The 20,204-nt window shown below is 38.7% G+C and overlaps 2 protein-coding genes across 2 annotated transcripts in view; both read right to left on the bottom strand.

Annotated features, from left to right (window-relative positions):
- LOC106961164 (creatine kinase U-type, mitochondrial-like) overlaps window positions 1–2,558 on the bottom strand; it is an 18,337-nt gene extending 15,779 nt beyond the window's left edge. The window contains exon 1 of the mRNA XM_015054711.1: window positions 2,250–2,558. Coding sequence (XP_014910197.1) covers window positions 2,250–2,395 — 146 coding nt within the window. The 5' untranslated portion in view covers window positions 2,396–2,558. The remainder of the gene's footprint in view (window positions 1–2,249) is intronic.
- A 2,504-nt stretch (window positions 2,559–5,062) lies between these two features.
- LOC106961170 (treslin) lies at window positions 5,063–19,988 on the bottom strand. Its single transcript, XM_015054719.1, has 19 exons — window positions 19,758–19,988; window positions 18,498–18,732; window positions 17,310–17,448; window positions 16,281–16,399; window positions 15,914–16,102; window positions 15,679–15,824; window positions 14,834–14,934; window positions 14,645–14,735; window positions 14,480–14,562; window positions 13,455–13,679; window positions 13,199–13,286; window positions 11,738–11,810; window positions 11,101–11,232; window positions 10,858–10,948; window positions 10,706–10,764; window positions 10,166–10,434; window positions 7,526–9,434; window positions 5,292–5,420; window positions 5,063–5,213 (listed from the first exon to the last, which is right to left on the bottom strand). The coding sequence occupies exons 1-19, from the start codon at window positions 19,950–19,952 to the stop codon at window positions 5,095–5,097; spliced, it is 4,392 nt and encodes a 1,463-aa protein (XP_014910205.1). The 5' UTR covers window positions 19,953–19,988; the 3' UTR covers window positions 5,063–5,094.
- Between the last annotated feature and the right edge of the window lie 216 nt (window positions 19,989–20,204).

The following is a 20,204-nucleotide window of genomic DNA, read 5'->3' as shown; positions in this document are numbered from 1 at the left end:
AAACCTGATCAGCACATCTCTACCAGAAACTATGGGTTAGTTTGGAAATCTGGGTGTGGCGATGGATTCAGAACTGAACTTTCAGAAACACGTAAAGACAGTAACAAAGTTGGCCTTCTATCACTTAAAGAACATTTCTGGGATGAAAGGACTACCGTCGCAACAAGATCTCGAGAAACTCATCCAGGCGTTTAGTCATACTGATTACTACAACAGTGTCTTCACAGCTCTGCCGAAAAGTCAATCAGACAGCTGATCTCATTAAGACCAGGAAGACAGAGCACATCACCCCAGTTCTAAAGTCCTTCCACTGGCTCCCTGTAGCTCAGAGAACAGACTTTAAAATGCTTCTGTTAGTTTATAAATCACTGAACGGCTTAGCACCAAAAACACATAGAGACATACTAATGTTCACCAGAACCAGAACCAAACATGGAGAAACAGCATTCAGGTTTTATGCTGCATAAGCTTCCAGAAAGCTGTACAATGCTGAAACACTGAGTTCCTTTAAATCAAAGCAAAAGAAAAATCCTCGTCTACAAAAGAGTCGTCTTTAACAAACAGAAGATAATTTGTTTTAGTCTGGATTGCGACTTTTGATGAGTGTTTATTATGTTATGTACGTAAGGTGCTTTAACTTCCCTTGTTGCTAATATTTCTTGTACAAATAAACTTGCATTTGCTTAAAAGCAGGAATATGACATGATTGTCTAGTCTAGGCAATGACTCAACATATTAGTATTTAAAAAAAAAAACCTGCTTTACTTCACTGGTCTCATGTAATATTCTAATTTTTTTCTGCTTGTGTTTTCCTTTAGCAGTAAGTCAATGTCATCCACATAAATAGGAATAAGCACTTGAACTCCATCACTTTCATTTTTTCTAATTCAATTACTGAAATAAAAAAAAAACTATTTTCAATAAGATATTTTGTCAAAACGCACCTTTCGCCCCAGTACTCCTGATTCTAAAGAAAATACTTGCTGAAGGATAAATAATAAATAGTTTTGCAGGTTGATGAAGCAAAACAGAAAAATAGCTGCATTTTTACACTTGTTTGTACAGAGTGGTGTGCGTAACTTAGCTTTTAATTTATACTGATTACAACTTACAGGAGAGGCACTATTTAATTTCATTCTACTGTTTCACTGTGGATAGATGGCAGTCATTCATTCATTCACTCATTCATATGAGTAGAATAAGGAACAATTGTGTGCAAAACCTTTATCTGTTGCCTCGCCTGTGATCAATGAAAGGACTTTTATCCGAGAAGCAGATAATGTTTTACTGATCTCCAGACGTGTTTTATAGTTCAGGCAGGTGTGCCATGAGTCACGTACACAACTTTTGGTGGACTGACACCAAATAGCATCCATTTAATAATGCAGGTCATTACATGTTTCTAATACACAAGTTTTAGTAAGTAAACATCTAGTCTATTCATCATTTGGAAGAAGTGCTTTTTAAACCTCCAGCGACAAACAGATCTTTGCTGTGCAATCTGTGATTATAATGAGCAAGAATGTGTCCAACATGACCTTTTTTTCACACAAGGTGCAATTTATTCATCCAACAAACGCATACATGTTTTATTCCATATTCAGGTGTTGCACACCTGAATATCGAGAGCATGCAGAAGAACCAGATTATTTATTGTTGCCCGTTCAGATCTCATACGACTGAGTATATGAAGCTGGATTTATGATGTATTGTAAAATGGCTCGGCAGTGCTTTATGATTCGGGTTTTCTCTGACCTAGATATGGCACAATAGTCTCCATATGGCTCTTGCATGTCCTAAATTAAACATTTATTAATTTTCCGGCATTAGCAAAGGTCTAGTTTCTGCTCTCTTTTGGCCTTCAACGTTTAGCACCAATCTAATCCCTCTCGAATAGCTAATTTTGTTAATCCCATTGTGCCTGAATGATATTAGAAGGAAGTATTTTGCCATAATACTCCCTATAATTATGACCTTATAATTCAGGTAGCACTATATTTGAGGACTCCTGACCAGCAGAAAAGGTTTTTATTCCGCCCCCCCCATGTTACACTCCTCCATCCTCATTAGCTTAAAACTCTAACGTTTAAAACGAACCGTTACATTTAGAGGGGGGAAAAAACGTACAATTTAGCGTCAATAAAACGACGTCCAATTTGTTAAAAAATAATTTTATAGGAGAAAATAATTGTCCATAAAATGTTTTTTTTTAATCAAATAACGACCAAAGAGGCCTGAACTGCAGTTACCTGGCGGGGTATCTCCTGCGCAGAGGCTCTCCGGCGGTGACATGTTCCCGATGGAGCAGAAACCCAGCCGCTACGGAGCCTCCGACCAACGAGAGGATTCCGACGTTTCTCTTGGAGGAGAGGATTCTCGTGAAGCTGCTGGCCATTTTTCTCCCCTTGAAATTTAAATGTTTAAAAAATGGTGTTATTGACAGGGCTGGACGGAGGGGAAGAAAAGACAAGTTGATGGAGTGAAGGTGATGAAGCGCCTCTGATGGAATTATAAGAACGGTTAACAGGAGGTGGGTCGTCAAGGTGGACGGAGAGATCGAGGACTGGACCGGAAGTATAGGTCCAGCTTCAAAATAAAAGTAGCCAGATGACTGGAAACTGAATGACAATACTTACGTTTATGTTTTAGTCAAACATTTGCATTTTTCTCATTTCATTAACTGTATATTTTTTGTTGTATTTCTTTTGATGAATTAACATGCATATTAGATATTAATCAGGGGTCTACATTTTAAGTTTTTCTTTTAACTTCTCAAAAGTTTGGAAATGACTCAAATGACATTTATGCAAAAGAAAAATTATTCCTTTAGTTTCTATTTTCTTTGCTTTATAACCTAACAGTAGAAAAAAAATGTGTCTGGTTATTTTACTAGGTAGCAATTTTATATAGTTATAAAGTTTTTTTTCTTTTTTGTGGACTTTCTGTGCCATATTGTTACAAAAAATTGTAGATTAAAATTTCGATATACTGTATAGAAATGTAGCATGCCTTTGATTTTCTTTACTGCACTCTTGATAAAACACCATTCTGCAAAACAGACTTGCCTGTATGCAATTTATAAAAATATATATTACAACGTAATTAAAAAAAATTCAATACCATTTCATTGCAAAAACTATTTTTATGCCGATTGATTATATTCGGCCATATTTTTTATGGAAAAAAGTGAAATTGCCCTTTAATTTTCTACTTGAGGATAGAACAAAACAGAAGTGCTCGGCAATATCTCCTATCTATATATATATATATATATGCTATATCTATATATTTTCAAATATAGACCAAGTATCAAACATTTATGGGACAAAGTATGAAAACGTCGTACTCCAAGTGTTGTCTCAACAGGAAGTTTGTTGTGCTTTTTGTCGGCTAACTTGATGAAGGTAAAGTGGCGCATGGTAAGAATATTAAACCATAATGAACGGAGCTGCAGAACAGGCGATTTCACTTCTCACTCGGCTAAACCACAGTCTGAAGTACGAATACAGTCCGCTCATTTTCCGTCTCACTCAATTTAGCTCAAATAATCGTTTGAAAAGATTTTCTTCACAAGGTTATTCCAGTCATTCATACAATAAAACTGCCGCAACTTCCTCATTGCGTCACGCCTGATTGGACTTAAAGGGGAAATTAGTGGCGCTCACCTTCATCGTCCGATTTGAAAATGGCTTTCTAGTAAACGCAGCAACATTAGCCAACAACATTTCACAGTGCGGTGATCTTTCGGACCACAATTTATTTTTTATACAACTCTTTTTTCTTAACTGATCAGCAGTTTAATCTGAATTTATATCAACATTTCCCAAAGGCTAGAAGAATTAACTATTTTTTGCCAATTTTCTAATATACATTTTAAACCTGCACAGAAAGTAGGAGTTAGTTTTGCATTCACCATTAGGAATTATAACAAGAAGTATGTTATAATCCTGTACATGAGCTCCTTATGGAAGGATAAATCTGCTCAAAGTTCACATACTTTGTCGATAAATTCTAAGCGACTAAAAAAATAAATAAATAAAATATTCACAGCAAGCTTACAAACTCATTAAAACAGAGCAACCATCTTGGCGATTCTCTGAACTGAACCAAAAACAAAATGAAATTAATCAAATGTGCTAAAATGAGTAAAACAAAACTGCTTTCCATAACATTATGATGAAGGAACATCCTGAAAAAAAGAGGTTGACTTGATTTACAAATGACCAACATTTAAAAAAATAAAGTTGTTCCCACTAAAAAAAAAAAAAAAAAAAAAAAAAAAAATCAGAAAATTATAAAGATCTTAGCATTCAAAATTTAAAACCTACAACATTTCTAACAAATTTTAAAACTTTAAAATGTATCAATTTAGTTGAATTTATGACAGACATTTCTGTTATGTACCGAGTCCTACAATTTAACCCGACGATCAACGCTTTAAAAGCTACAGGACCGAATGGTTTAGTCAAATCACAGGCAGTGAAAGGAAAAGAGTTTCAGATGTAGCTGGGCTGCACTGTGGCATATAAACAGAAAAAAAAAGAAAAAAAAAAAGGTGTGTTTGATTTCACTGCGCTGACCTTTGAAGCCAGATGGGCACTGATGTACGCGCGGCGCTGATAAACTTCTTAAAAAGTAACATTTACGGCGCAACAAAACCCAATTCAGTTTTCAGCAAGTCGCTGCTCGGGGGTTCGGACTTCCTGCTTTTCAATCTCTTTCAAAAGGTTAAGAAAAACTGTTTATTCATAAAAGAATTTGTCAATATTTAACATATTTACAAAATTTCAGAGAATACATTTTTTTCTGAAAATAGCTAAAAAAAAAAAAGGAAAAACTAATAAATAATACTAATCGGATAAGAACAGGATCTGACTTGATTGTAAAACAGAGAGAAAGAAAATATGATCCCATCGATATCGGCGAGAAATTTTAAACATCCTTTGAACTCTGGAGTGGTTCTGATTGAACAAAAGCAGCTTTCTGGTGGAGTTCAGCCGACCTTTTCACACATGCCACGAAAAGGCTCACGGCTTCACAGCACAAAACAAAGAACAGACGGTCTGATTGCTAAAACTTTTTATGTTATTTATCTCAGTGGAGCAGTCTCTTCCTGCTGTAGGTCTTCCCCGTGTTAGAGCGCCTCGTTGGCTGGGAGAGGCTGAAAGGAGAGCGCTCCGGCTCACGATCTGTTTTCCCTGACGAGGCTTCGTCTGGAAAATCGGGGGAAAAAAAATTAGTTGACCTGCAATAACATGCTCGCATAGACACGCTGCACGTTTAAGTATTACCTTTAAAATCTGGTGTTTTCTTATGGGTGGAGCCCGTTTTGCCCTTAAACAGCAGTGGAGACTGAGTGAGGGCCAAGATGCCGCTGGGCGTCACTGGTTTTCTGCCCTTCCGACCGGGAGGAGTCCCCGCTGCCAGGAGAGGAGCAAACACAAGCGGGTGAATGAATGAAATTCGACCTCGCTGTAACATCGGGTCAAAAACGACGACAAAGCTTTTCTCTGTGTACAGTCACAATGTCTGTCATCATGTTCATATTAAAAGCTTAAAATCCAAGGTAATATCTGACCTTGTTACGTCAAATTGCTAATATTTACCACTGCTCTGACAAGATATTCTTTTAATTTACTCTTAATTAAGGATGTACATTAAAAGAGAATGTTCAGTTTTGTCAGAGAGGTAACTCACTGGAAATGTGTAAACATCACATTGATTCAATTCTGTTTACACTGGATTTCAAAATGACAGAGCATATTAATGAACATCGTATAATGTAAATGTGTCTGAGTTAGCTCGTTTCATTCAGTGGTCCCTTTGGCAGTTGCTAAACCCAACCTAAAGTGATGAAGGCCATTAATCTCTCCTCACAAACAAGAACATATCAGAACCTGACTGGGCTGCAGAGAATTTGCAAAACTTCCTGCAGCGTCAAAGCTGGTGTACATAACTTTTATATATATATATATTTTGCTCAAAAAAATAAAGGGAACATTTCACTTTAATTTTGTGTGTGGCTCCAAATCCAGGCCTCCATTGGTTAATAAATTTGATTTCCATTGATGATTTTTGTGTGATTTTGTTGTCAGCACATTCAACTTTGTACAGAACAAAGTATTCAATGAGAATATTTCATTCATTCAGATCTAGGATGTGTTGAGTGTTCCCTTTATTTTTTTGAGCAGTGTATATAAATGCCCTTACATATTTATTAAACTGTCACTATGTCGTGACAGTATATTGTGAGACAGCTAATCTGTGAAAAATAAATAAATTTGACCCCCTCCCTCCATTCTAAGGCCCTCCTTCTGGCTCTGATTGGTTGTTTTTGAGCTACTATTGTTCTCTTCATCAGACGACAATAGTAGCTCAGGGAGGAGGTGGAAACGCTAGCTTTTTTTTCCCCACAGACAATCTCTCATGACATCGTGACAGTTTTAACAAATTTGTGAGAAACTTCAAATTTTCTTCTTATAAAAGTTCCATACCTCAGATTTAATGGACTCGTGATGCTGCTATGCCACTTCCTACTCACCAAAAACATATATCTTTGATATTTTCAAAGATAAATTGAAAATATCAATATTTTTTCAATATATCTTTCTTGGATTCCCCCCCAAAAAGTCCTACAAGTCAGGAACGTCTTTCCATGATGATCCTGAAAGCAACACCTTTCTCTAGTACGAGCCTCTCGGACCACTTTCACATCCACAGCTCTACGACCATCTGCACCTGCTTTATACTCTCAATGACCAATGCAGAGGGAAGGTCCCGTGTCATACTGATGGCAATGCTAACGCTGCGCTACTACTCGCTCAACCAACGACCTTGAAACAGCCTTACTGCGATAGTGAACCATAACAACCACGCTGGAGCTGATTTTGCACACAATCACGCTTTGTCATACAACCAGGCCCCTGCAGACAGGAGCCAGTGCAGACAGCCGGATCTTGGAAGATCCGGCTGGCTTTCTTTGCCTCAGGATGACCTCAGTCTGAGGCAAAGAAAAACTCATGTTTTATTAGAAAACTCCAAACTCTACCAGAATTTAATTTTCATTTTTCTTTTAGAGTTTTTTTTAAGTATAAATATAACTTCAATACAAATTTATTTATTTCAGCACTGACCAGTATTAGTACATAGAACCTATAAAAGCCATTCACAGGAAAGAAGGATGAATGGTGAAGAAACCGATGAACGGATGGACGAACAGATAGCAGGTATGATAAATGAGAGATGATGGGCAAACAGATGAACTGGTAGATGTTGGTGCATATCAAAAAAATTGAATATAGAAGAAAAAAAAGTTCTCATGACTTGATATATAAAATAATTTTGTTTCTTTTCGTTATCACAATGAAATTCTAAGTCCATTTCACCCAACCTTACTCTATACTATTCTGAAGTATTGCCAGACCTAAAATCTAAAGGTCTAGTTTTAATGTATAAACAAAAATATTTAAATTTTAAATACATACACATACATTCATTCTACAAACTGTTTAAAGATATTGCTTACTTGACTTAATGTTTCCAGTTTCACACGCCCAGATGATTTCAGCTGAGTCAGGACTGTTTGTCCCTTCAGCCAGCTTGGTCATCCAGTACAAATCCTCCCTGGGAGAAAGAGGCGGCACCTTTTCTGCCACTGAGTGCGACTCGTTTTCTGCTGTGCTGCTCAAGGGTTCTTCGGTGTCTTCAAAGTCCTGCAGGGGACTGACTCCGAGCTCAGCCTCCTCCAGCAGCTCCTCCAGCCGCGGCTCCCCTTTCGGGACCCGATCTTTGCCTCCACATGTCTCGAGTTGAGGCCTCTTCCTGCGCGGCCAGCTGTTCAGGTTGTCCGGGGTTACTTTGCCCACGCTCTGCGGCGAAGGGGTGAGAGGGATGATGTCCGCTACTGCCACCGGAGAGTGGCGCGTAGGCGTGTAGGACTGGCAGATGTACGTCTGGACACTGCTGCCTTTTCCAGGAGTACACTTTGCTGGAGTGACGTGAGCGCAGAGAGACGGCGAGCAACAAGCAGCGTCTTTGTGTTTGGTCATTAAGGTCAGGGGGTTTTCCATGAGAGGCTTAGTGCCGACCAAAGGGCTCTCTGTGCCCGGTTGAGAAGCACCCTCAGAAGAGATGTCATCCGCGTTCATGGAATCCGTCCGTTTAATTTTGAGTTTCGGAAGTCCTGACGTCTGCATTTCCAGTTCCACTTGGTAACTCAGAGGGTTTGGAGAGACTGGGGATTTCTTGGATCTTGTCAAGCCCCTGGGGGTTGAGAATCGAGGGGAGTCGTTTCCGTACCCCAAACGAGCGGCGGCCTCCCTCTGCAGACGGTCGGGGGTTCGGCGGAAGCCATAGCTGCGCCCCGGGGTGTTCTGAGGTGGTACAGGGGAAGCCGTCCTCACAGGACAGTCAGGACTAGACACACTAGGCTTCCTTGAGAAGCTAATGCTCATTTTTATACCCTGATTAAACTGAGTCTTGACCACCGTAGCGTCGACGATGTCCAAACTGTCGTCATCTGTGGTTATGGAGTTACCGTGAGAAGTCTGCGATTCAGTCTGGAGACTGGAGTCGGGTTCGGAGGAGGACTGAGACGTTTCAGTCTGCTCCTCTGACGAACTGTTTGGAAGTCTATCCCCCTCAGGCGGAGGGTATGCCACCTCAATCGGGGATTCGGTGTTTGGCTCTTTCCTCGGGGTTCGTCCAGAGCGAGTGATCATTTGATGAATGGGACTGGGAATCTTGACTTTAGTTCTGCTTTTGCGCTGAGGTGAATTATGTTGGGTTGAGGATGCCGGGGGCGGCGTAGGGGTCGTTTCCAGACGAACCGCCGCATTTTCAGTTGTGTTACATATCGAAGATCTCAGAATCTTTTCTGGAGTCAAAAGGTCTTGTTCGGACAGCCGTACCAGGCTTACTTGGCAGATCTTATCCGGGGTCTTAAAAATGTCTCTTTTAGCTTTAGTGCTTTGTTCTGGACTGTGGAGTTTGCTGGGAGTCTTCATGTGTCTCAGAGAGTTGAGAGGAGCCGTACTTGGTGACTCAGGGACTTTAAAAGTTGCACGGTCTGCCTCCACTGTACATTTCTGAGGAGAGGGAGACCATGTGACACTCTTCTTGGGAGTCTTGGATAACGGGCTGCTAAGTTTACATAATCCAGAAGCTTTGACTGGAGTCCTAAGAATGCCCTTTAAAGGACTCCCAACAGGACCTTGTTTACTTGGCGTATTTACAAAGAGAGACTCTTTGCCTGGAGATTTCAGAGGAATGGTCTTCATATTACTACCGTGTCCAGAAGCATCAGCTAAAGGACTTTCTGCAACCGAACAAACTTGTATTTTAGATGATAGTGGGGCCTGTGGTGTTCTGGGCATCTTAGGAGACAAATTCCTTCCACGTCTCTTGGGTGATTTTGACTGCGTTTTGTTTGGACTCTAAACATACAGCAAAAACATCATATAAGGGATGAAAAGTGACAGTTGTTCAGCACAAATTATGATTTCAAATGATTCATATCCCTGCCAGATTTGCACTAAAAATTACTTTCATTCAACTAAGAATTTTGTTTCTGACAGGAAACAAGTCAGGCATCTTGCAAAAGACAGTACAGTAAAATTAATACATAACAGAATTTGTGCTTCTTAAAACAAAAAGATATTTAATTAAAGGCTTCAGATCTTAGTCATTGTTTTTATGGGTTTCACCAACTTAAATTTTAGACTATAAGACCATTTAAGACCTATATCTCTACAGAAATTAGACAACTGACAAGAAATTTGCACTTAGCTAGCTAGCAAGTGAATATTAGCAGCTAGCTAGCAGTAGCTTTAGTTACCTAGAGTCACAGAACATAAGAAAAATGTGTGTGTGCCTCAAACTTTTCTTAACAGAAAAGTCCAGCAGGGAAAAAAACAAACAAAACAAAAAAAAAACCCAAAAACATCAAAAATACGATATTAAATAGTCCTATCATAGTCAAAATGAATAATGTATTTAAGGTCAACTTACATAAAAAAAGAGAGAGATGTGCAGGCCTTAACTTTACATATGTGAATTTAAGACTTTAAGGGTGTTACTTCAGTTCAATTCTGGAAAAGTCCTTCAATAATGAAAAGCCAAAGTATTCAAAGTGTGAGATATTTGGGTATGAATTAAGATAAATTACCTCAAAAACACTGGAGTCTGTGGGCAACAGAGACTGGGGGACTCGGGTTTCATCAAACTGGTCACTGGGAGACTCAGCCGCGCCGAACAGAAGGCGCAAGGGAGACTGGACTGTTCTCACATTAACGCTACAGATTTTGCTGTCGCTGAGTGGAAGCTGAGATGAAGAAAGAGCTTTCTCCAGGTTCCTGGAGCGAGGCTGAGAACTTGAGTAGAAAGTGCTTGAGTGTCTTCTACCGAATTTCTTTAACCTGGGGCTCCTTCTCAGGTCTGACAGAAAATCACAAAAAGAAAAGAAAATTACATTTTGTGGTTTAAAATCATGTTTACATTGTATTAAGCTCGTATCTTCCAAATAAAATACTTAAAATTATGAACTTTAAAAAGAAAGGTAACACTGAATTTAGTTGCATTTATTCATTCATATAACAAATTGTGTCCCAGATTATTGAATTTAAAAAAAAGTATTTTTTTTCTGAAGAGAAGAGCTTAATTCACATAAATAAATTATGTGATGTACATAAATATAAATTGAAATTACCTTCGGCTGGTTTTACTGGTGACTCTTCCACTATGCACTCCCCTTTATGGTCAGATTTCCTGTGAAAAATAATTAATTAACTGAACTAAATAATGCTCATTTACAAATGGCTGCAGATGCGCTCAGCTAATAAAAGGATGAGTGAAACATACCTCCCTGCTTTCAGCCGCTGTAAGAGGCGACTGGACACCTGCTTGTGGAGAGGCGTCTCACACACCTTCTTTGTGAGAAGTTTGTGCTTTTCTGGAAAAAAAATGCATAAAAAAATACAGTAATTAAGTAATAAAAAATATATGATTTTTTTTGTTCAATCTCAGAAATCTGAATACTAAGTAGCACAGCCACATAATGGAAAACACTACGTATTTCATGCAATTGACCAAATTCAAGTTTACCTTCAGATTCAAGAGGACGCTTCCGTTTCAGTCCGTCCACAGCAGAGACAGACTGGCTCCTTGGTAGTCTCCTTTTCGTGGAAGGCGAAACAATCTCTTGGTTGAAGAGGTTTCTTCTTACTTTGGTCACCTCTGTGGACCGATAAATGTATGTTGAGAAGCTTTGATACTTTACTTAGGCAGGGCTTCACAACAAATTGCAAACTTGACACTGTCGCAGTATCACTGCACGCAATAGTCTGCTTAAGCACCAAGCGACTAAGCTCTCCATGCCTGTAGCTGCACTTCCTTTGACCACATACTTGGCAATTTGACATTTTGAAAATAATGGAAACATCAATTTCAAAGAAACTGTGTTTTCTCTTTTTTTTTTCCTTTGGCCGTATCGAAATTGGTTTATTTCGCAAAACTGCAATGCAAACACTTTTTTCGCATCACAAGTCACATGATCAACAACCCAATACTGCCGCTGATGCAAACCACAAAGACAATGACAACAGGAAGTAGTTGGTGGTCAGGTTTTTTTGTGACAAAACGATGAGTCGCGGGATGTTCTTCATATTATAAAGTGAGAAACAACCTTTTTGCGTCCTCTAGTCTGATCCCGACAGCGCTACTTTAATTTTTCTACACATACCTTGTGTTTGTTGTTTCTGAGGTTGCTGTACTTCTGCAGGCTTCTTCACTGCAGGGGAGATCTTCATTTTGGACTAAGGTGAAAAAAAAATACATTTGAATTAAGTGCTTGGATTAGTCATCGAGAATTAATATGTCAATTACCTCTTCGTTCTTTCATTTGTTTTCAACCAGTTTTTAACTTGCATGGGTGTGAAGTGTTCCTCACTTCCTATTACTTGCATGTTTCTCACACTTGTTTTTCAGAAAATCAAACCAATTTAAATATTAAATATTTCAACTAGATTGGATTACTGTAACGCACTTTATCTGGGAGTCAGTCAGTCGCTGCTCCCACGTCTGCAGCTGGTTCAGATGCTGCTGCAGGACTTTTGACAGGAACTCGAAAGAGGGAACATGTGACCCCTGTCCTGGCCTCACTTCACTGGCTGCCTGTATATTTTAGGATTCATTTTAAAATTCTTATGTTTATTTTAAATCACTACATAATCTTGGCCCGGCTTACCTCTCTGAGCTTCTTCACCCCTATATACCTCATCGGTTTCTCAGGTCTGCCGATCAGCTGCTCTTGGAGGTACTGAGATCCAGAAGGAAGCTCAGAGGGGACAGGGCTTTCTCTGTCATGGGTCCTAAGTTATGGAACGACTTGCCTTTGCAGGTCAGAGAGGCCCCTTCACTGTCCACTATTAAAGCTCGTCTTAAAACCCATCTATTTTATTTGGCTTTCAACTCCAGCGGGATCTAGTTTTAAATTGTATGCTTTTGTTTTTAAACTGTAAGTTGTTTTTTTTTATTTTTTTTATTGTTATGTTGTGTTTTGATGTACAGCACTTTGTATCAGCTGTGGTTGTTTTAAAGTGCTTTATAAATAAAGTTGGTATGGTATTAGAGACAACACAAGTAAACAGAGAATGCAGTTATTGAATGAAGCCGTTTCAGAAAACTTGCTAAGCCCGGTGGTCCAGCTGCCCACCATGTCTGAGTTCAAAAGTTGACAGGAAAATTGAAAATATGACCTGTGTTGTTGGAAGACATCATATTTACAACACCTAAACAACAACTAAAAAGTCTCAAGAAAAGACAAACACAGAAAAATGCTATTAAAATAATATCAATTGTTTCATCCTAATTAAAGTGTCCACATTTTTTTGATCCGTGACTCGTCACTTTAGTTGCTGAAGTTGTTACCGTTTCACCAAACACATTTTTTAACCTGTTTTTGCCATCACTGTTACTGGAATATATATATGTATATATATTTTAAAAACCTATAACAATAAACAAACAATGCTCAGCCTGGTGGGGGAGCAAGTAAAGCCTGGTGGCCCACCAGGCTGATCATACACTGTGGGAAACATCCTGTGTTTATTACTAAGGGGGAAAAAATCCAAATCCACATGGCTCTGTGTGAAAAGTGAAATATAAAAAAAATTAATTAATTCATAAAAAAAAAGGAACTTACTGCTCTTGTGGTCTTCTTGGGCAGCTGTATTTGACGAAGACTCTGTGTGGACTCAGTCATGCTGCGATGTCGAGTCAACATTCCACTCCTGCACAGAAAACAAATTAAAGACTTATAAAACATATATTGAACCCTGAAGGTTTACTATGTTTTTTCTTTAAATAAAAAAAATAAAAACAACAGCAACGCTGTTAATTTTACAACACTCCTTTCATTATTTCTCCAATTTCTTGGAGCATTTTTTTGCAAAACCCGCCTCCTCTTGTTGGCCGAACGGTTCCGCAGGTCGTGCAAGCCGTCATTAGAGACGAGGCTCTGTGCCGAGACGGCAGGCGAGGAGGCAGAGGGGGAGATGCTGTCCTTGGCAACAGAGTCGTCGCTGAAGAAGTCAGCAGGCAGAACGGCCACCAGGGCGTCAGGGAGCTGAGTGCCGAGGCTGTTGTAGACGTCTGCAAGCACTTTCGGAACAGCAGTCAGGAAGCTGTCGGGATGGAGAAACAACACTTTTGTTTTTAGTTCTTGGGAAGCATTTAAATATGGCGCTTCTTCTCCTTTAGGACTGTTGGAAACTAAAGGAAAAAAAACAAAAACAAAAAGAGGTTCATGTACTAAATTTAAATAACAGGGTTTGGTGAAGTTTACCTCAAACTGTGTACTCAAAAATTTTAATTCAAACCCAAATGTACAAATTTATACATGAAACAAAAAAGTTTTATGACAAACCAAGTGATGTGTTTCAAGCATTTATTTCTGTTCATGATTATAGAAAAAGTGTGAGCGAAAGTGTCAGGAGTGTCAGTGTCTGGAATAAACTTGACAGTCAGATAAAACAATCTAAATCTCTTTCTGCATTTGAAAAAGTTTTGAAAATTATGATGACGCAATATGGTGCCGAGTAAGTTGATGTCTTTTGAGCGAAACAGCTAATTTTATTTTTATGTGAATAGCTGGCAGAAGTAAGTTTGCACTTCTTTTTGTTCATTTTCTCATGATTTGTTTTAGTTGTTACTTAAACTATTCATATTTATTATATAGTGAATGAAATAAAAAAAAATAAAATGAAATGGAGAAAAGTCATGAACTACCCAAAGAACTACGGTAGCCCAGAAAGGACAACAAAATGAAGGAAACAGTCAAAAGCCACAATGGAAACTATGTTAAAACAGAAGTTAAGCTAACAAGTCTACCATAACTTCTGTTGCCCTTTTTTTTTTCTTGCATTTTCTTGACCCTTTTGGGGCACCATAAAGAATGCCCATCTCTGTAGAGGTGCACACATACCCTGGGAGGACTTCGTCCTGAAGAAACCTTGCTAGGCACACCGGGTCTTTGGTTAACGAGATTATTCTGAGCATTTCCGCCGCCTGACAAAAGACAAAAAATATTAAAACTAGAGAAAAACACAAGACAGCTGCGTTCTGTCGACAGGAATGTTGACCCTTTTACCTCCTCCACCATCCGGTCTGCGTCTGAGTGGGATTGTTTGGAAGCAAAACGTCTGCACAGCTCCAGCCGCAGCATCACTTGCAGTTGGCACCTAGATCGGTTTGATTAGTTAGAGTTAAACGATCCAGATACAGCACGAGAACAGAGAGACGAGGAGGAATCGGTTCATCAAGTGAATCCATCACTCACTCTCTGACTTTGCTCTCGGCTTCGTCAGCGCTGGGGTACAGCTGGCGGATCGATTTGCCGGTCTTCATGAGATGCTGTTCCACAAGCAGAGACGCCTTTTCCTACAGATGAGACGATGTGGCTATAGAATGAACTTAAAATTCATTGACATAACATAACATGACAGGAAAAGTTCTCCAAAGTGACTTTTATTTCAATCAACGAGGAGAATCAGAGCCAGGCTACGAGAATTTCTCTTTAATTACGAGAATATAGTTATGAGATTAGAAGAACTGATGCAACTTTACCAGAAAAATGACTTAAAATGATGAGTAAAAAGTTGTTTTAATGAGGAAAAACAGCCTTGACAGAGGAGTTATCTGGATCTGACATGAGTAGGTCAGTCCATTTAGAAGTAGATACAATCATTTCAATGTTCTGCGACTGATGATAATTTGAGGATGATGTGCAAAAAGGCCATATTTTTCTATTAAGTATTAAATTATATTAAACTATGACTTCACAAGTTGCTCAATATTCCATTCCTATTTTTCATGTTGCAGTTCTCATAAAATAATGACTTTATTCTGGCAAAATTATGATTTTATTTTTGTAAATAAAAACAAAAACATCTTAGCCTGACCCTCAGTCATAAAGTTGACCAGAATTCCAAACCTAAATAAAAACAAGATGGCCGCCCTGACATTGCTATGAAATATAAAAATCCAATGAGCTTAATAAATTCAGATTTTCCAAAAATGACATCTTCAAAAGCTCGATAAAATTGATTTATCGCCTAGCCCTGGACTGCAACAAAAACAAATCTTTATAAGGTAAAAAAAACAAAAAACAAAACATTGTGTTACCTGCCAGTCTGACTCTGCAGTTAGAAATGTTTTTACGGCGTTGAGAAGCTGCTGAGCGGTGGTCAGGAGAGACGAGTCTCTCTCTGCTACCGTCTTGTTGTAACCGGCCTTCAAGTGCCTCAGCAGCTCTTTCTCACTAGAAAAACCTGAGAGACGGAAAACAAAGCAGCAAAAGTCAATATGAAATGTGTTATTCAAGCACATCGTCAGACTTTTATTTAGAAGTTTAACTTACTGAGCGCGCTCGCTGCTGCCGGTTTGTTCCTGTCACTTAGCCGTCTCTTCCCGGCTCTGTCGGCGCCCGGCGGCTCGGCCTCGCTCTGACTCTTCTGAGCCTTCACGTTTAGCCGCGCCACGTTCAGCATCTGCAGTGAGCGACTCATTGTCTTCATCTTCTGCTTCACCGGCGTACGGTGGGCACCCCCTGCAAGGCCAGGAGCCAAAGAAAAAGGAGGTAAAAAAAAAAAAAAAAGAAAAAAGATCCGTAAAAGGTGAATGTAGGACAACAATCGCCTTTAAAAATGGTTTTCGATTTTAAAGTAGCTGAATTTTGAGTAGCAGGTGGAAAGAATTATGACATATATAAAAAGGAGCTTGCGTACGTTTCTTCCCCTTTTTGCTGACTGACTCCTGGTACAGTTCAGACAGACCGCTGACCAGATTCTGCTGAGCCTCAAAAAGATCCTCAGCTGATCCCTCTTCAGGTACCACATGGAGCAATCTGCAAACAATCATTTCAGAAAACGTTTGTTTCTTCTTTCTTCATGTCAATGTCATCATGTTCCAAACCTGGAAGCAGATCTAGATGAAGTGCAACATCAGCTGCGTTTCCGTTACAAATGTGCACAAAACTTTGTCGGCATTTCACTAATGTCGAAAAAAACAAAACAAAACACAATTTTGCAATAGCAGTGTTTCCGTTAAATAAGAAACACAATTAAAATCACACGTAACTAAGTTTGTTTGTGTGATAGGTCATTAAAAAACATCATCCTCCAACTACTTCCTGTTGTCTTCGTCTTCGTGGTTTGGACCAGTGGCAACATCTGGCTGCTGGTCATGTGACCTGTGTACTGCAGTTTTGCAAAATACACTAATTTCGATACAGTAAAAAAAAATAAAAAAATCAGCTCAATTTATTTTTGAAGAGTCAAATTGCACATTAATATGGTGATTGGGGAGGCAGCTAGTGATTGTAATGCCTTCGAGGCAGATTCAGATCATGTGTTATCAAATCGGTCAAGATTTCTTGTTAAAGGAAACATGTAAAGCAGGGTTATTTATAAAATGCTGTGTAAAAATATTTTGTTAATGACAGAAATTTTTTTATTTTTTTATCATTACAAAAAAATTAAAGCTGTTAAAGTCTGTTTTTATGTCTCCTTATTAAATAAATATGCAGAGGGAAAGTCAGAAATTATGCAAAGTCTTGTCACTTTGCACAATTTCTGGTGCAAAGTGTGAGTAGATTTACTCTGTGATATGATTGAGTTTTCATTTTAGGCAGATGATCCATCGCCACTGCCAGATAAGCAACTGAAAAAAAATAAAGCCTACAACGACAGCAGCAGCCTTCAAAAAACAGAACAAAACAAAATAAACAAACAAATGAATAAGAATTCCTTTTGTACCTTATTGACTCCATTAAATTGGCGCCGACTCCTGACTGATCCGACTGTGGGAACCAGGCCTCTAAGGTGTGTGTCATTGGTGACCTGTGGCTCAGCTCCTGTGCAGCCCACTCAGGTGCAGGAGGGTCCCGGACCTCATCTTTACAAGAAACGAAAGCAAATTTACGTACAGCGTTTAAACTGAGCTCAGCATTAAAAACATGTTGCTACACTATTCAGGGATGGATTCTCAGACAACACACAACACGTACCAACATCTGCAGTTAGCTGAATTGAGCAAAAACTATAAACACTTTCATAACTACAAATCAAACTAGGACTTTTTAAAAAGAATATCTGACAATTTTCCAAGCTCAGAAAAAAAGTGCTAACTGGTGTCATCCAGAAAACCATTTGTTACTCATATAGATTCATTACACAGAGTGAAATATTTTAAGCCTTTATTTCTTGTCATTTTGACCATTACGACTTACAGATTATGAAAACGGATAATTCAGTGTCTCAAAGTTTTAATATTTTTAAAAGGTTAGAGTATTCATAGAAAGTTGAGTGGAAGGAAAACGTGCACACGCACAATGATTCGCAACTGAGGCTTGACGCACACATGAACCCTGCAGATGTGCTACGAATGTTACAGAAACTGTCAGTGGAGTCTGACTTGGGACTGAGTGTTGTCTGAGTATTTGTTTTATGTTGTAAATTTGTCCTCAATGTACAGTCTCTTATTCTTATTTTCCTATATTTTTTATTTTATTATGCACAGTCCCGATTACGTAAACTTTGCCCACCGTGAGACAATAAAGAATATTTCTCTACTATTCTGATATTTTGATTATTTTTTAAATTAACCAAATAATAATTGGATAGCAAAAGGTGCTGAATAGGAGATTTATTTATAGAATTTGAACTGGGTGAATCTAACACTGCGACTTGAGGAGTTCTGGTAGAACATATTTATAGACAAAGGTTGTTTTCTTATTTTAATCTTAGATGCAAAATGTAGATTTTTTTTTTTTTTTTACAGTTTTAGTTTAGTCACTGCTCTGAGTGTGTTGTTCTTTAAGTAAATGGCCTTTTGTGAGTCTGTATGCTCCAGTTAATGATTAATCAATTACTAAATTAGTTGATTATTTGAATAATCGATTAATCCGATTAATTGTTTCAGGTTCAGTCTGCTTTAATTCCTACCGTCAGTCCTGTCGCCATCCTGGTTCATTATGTCATAGACCACGCCCAGAACGCTGTTCACCACTTCCGGCAGGTCAGCGGAGGTTTCCGCGGCGGAGGGGGCGGAGATGTTCGTCTTCAGCAGCTGGTCGTGCTGAAGGACGATCGGCTGGAAAACGGTGAGCAGAGCTGTGGACTGGGACAGCGGGGAGAAGACGGCGGGACACGACAGCCCACTGTGGCCGACTTCAGCGAGCTGTGGAGACAATTAAAGCAGGGAATGAAAAGATCAGAGTCACCAAGCGAAAAGCCATTTTGCTTAAACATCAGACGTCGTGCTGCGTTAAACGCTCCCATTCCGTTTGTTTAACTCCACGCAGCTCGACTTTTAAGACAGATCAGATTTTTTATTTTTTTTTAAGAGCTACATTAAAAGGAGAAGGTGTGTCCTTGCTTTGAGCTAGCGCTAGAACTAACTTGGAGGAGAAAAAAAAAAAAAAAAACTGTAACGTAAGGCACAAAAAAAAAAAAAAAAAAATAAAAAAAATGAAATGTTTAGACTGGATTTTAAAAAGCTTGTTTAACTTTCATTGCTGCATTTTGTAGTTGTGTTTCAGGTCACTGTAGCGACTTCCACCTTACAGGGCTGAAACAATTAATTGTATTAATCGTGATTAACTGATTATTAAAACAATCACCAGTTATTGTAGTAATGAATTAATAATTAACTGGAGCATACAGACTCAAAAAAAAAAAGGACCAGTTGGTGAAAAGAAATACAATTTCAGCGCAGTAATTAAACCAAAAGTGCAAAAAATATTTACATTTTTGCATTAAAGATAAAAAACACCTTTGTCCAGTAAATATATTTTAGCCAAAACTAATTTTAGCTTCACTCAATTCAGATTCACTATAGGAATGTCACTGTATTGCAATTTATGTAATTAAATATTTATTTTCTTATATTTTAAAAATTGCTTATTTGCATCTTTTAATGTATTTTTAATATTTTGTCAGAGAGGATTAAGAAGTTAAATTAAAAATCTGTAGAATGTGCAATCCCCCGGTTTGTCAGCAGATTAATTGATTACTAAAATAATCAATAACTGCAGCCATACACTGCTTACTGATGAGGTGTGCATCATCTTTGTGTTTTAGGGGAAAAGAAAGCTTCACATGAGAATTTGTGTCTTTGCTTGGTATTTGCAGAATCTCATCCGTGTCACATCTCCATAAAAACTCCCATGTGGTATAAATGTCAGCTTCTCTCTGGTCTCTCACCATTTGAAGTGAAAGAGCGGACAGCTGTGTGAAGAGAGGCAGGAAGGCAGCCACTTCCTGGTAGCTGCTGCTGAGGAGCTGAAGCAGCCACGACTCGGTGGGAGTTCGAGTCAGGCACGAAGCATCCCAGCCCTGCAGCGCCCCCTTCAGGTGCACCTCTACGGACTCCTGCAGAAGACGCTGGCCTCGGCACATCGGCTCCACCGCCACACGGCAGCTGTGAGAATCGTCTCCTAGATTAGTAAAGAATAAAAATAAATAAATAAAATAAAATAAAATAAAAAAAAACGAGGGAAATAAACCGGCAAGTTTATTTATGGATATATACAAACATTATGTTTAGGTGTTTTACAACACGTTTGGTCATCTTAATGGTAACGTTTGTGTTCCGTGGGGAGCATACTTGTAATGTTTTGGAGAAGCAACACAAAAGATTGTTTCAGTTTA

The sequence above is a fragment of the Poecilia latipinna genome, unplaced genomic scaffold (genome assembly GCF_001443285.1).
Source record: "Poecilia latipinna isolate Pla-1442-1.1 unplaced genomic scaffold, P_latipinna-1.0 Scaffold1273, whole genome shotgun sequence".
NCBI classification, from domain to species: Eukaryota; Metazoa; Chordata; class Actinopteri; order Cyprinodontiformes; family Poeciliidae; genus Poecilia; species Poecilia latipinna.
This window is presented reverse-complemented; position numbering and strand designations above follow the sequence as displayed.

What these genes read in the sequence shown, in the direction of transcription:
- LOC106961170 (XM_015054719.1), bottom strand. Translation starts at nt 19,952, where the DNA reads ATGTGCCGAGGCCAGCGTCTTCTGCAGGAGTCCGTAGAGGTGCACCTG. An exon ending in GGATGGCGACAGGACTGACG is followed by an intron (nt 17,449 to 18,497) that starts GTAGGAATTAAA and finishes TTTCTTGTAAAG; the next exon opens with ATGAGGTCCGGGACCCTCCT. An exon ending in CAGACCGGATGGTGGAGGAG is followed by an intron (nt 14,563 to 14,644) that starts GTAAAAGGGTCA and finishes GTCTTTTGTCAG; the next exon opens with GCGGCGGAAATGCTCAGAAT.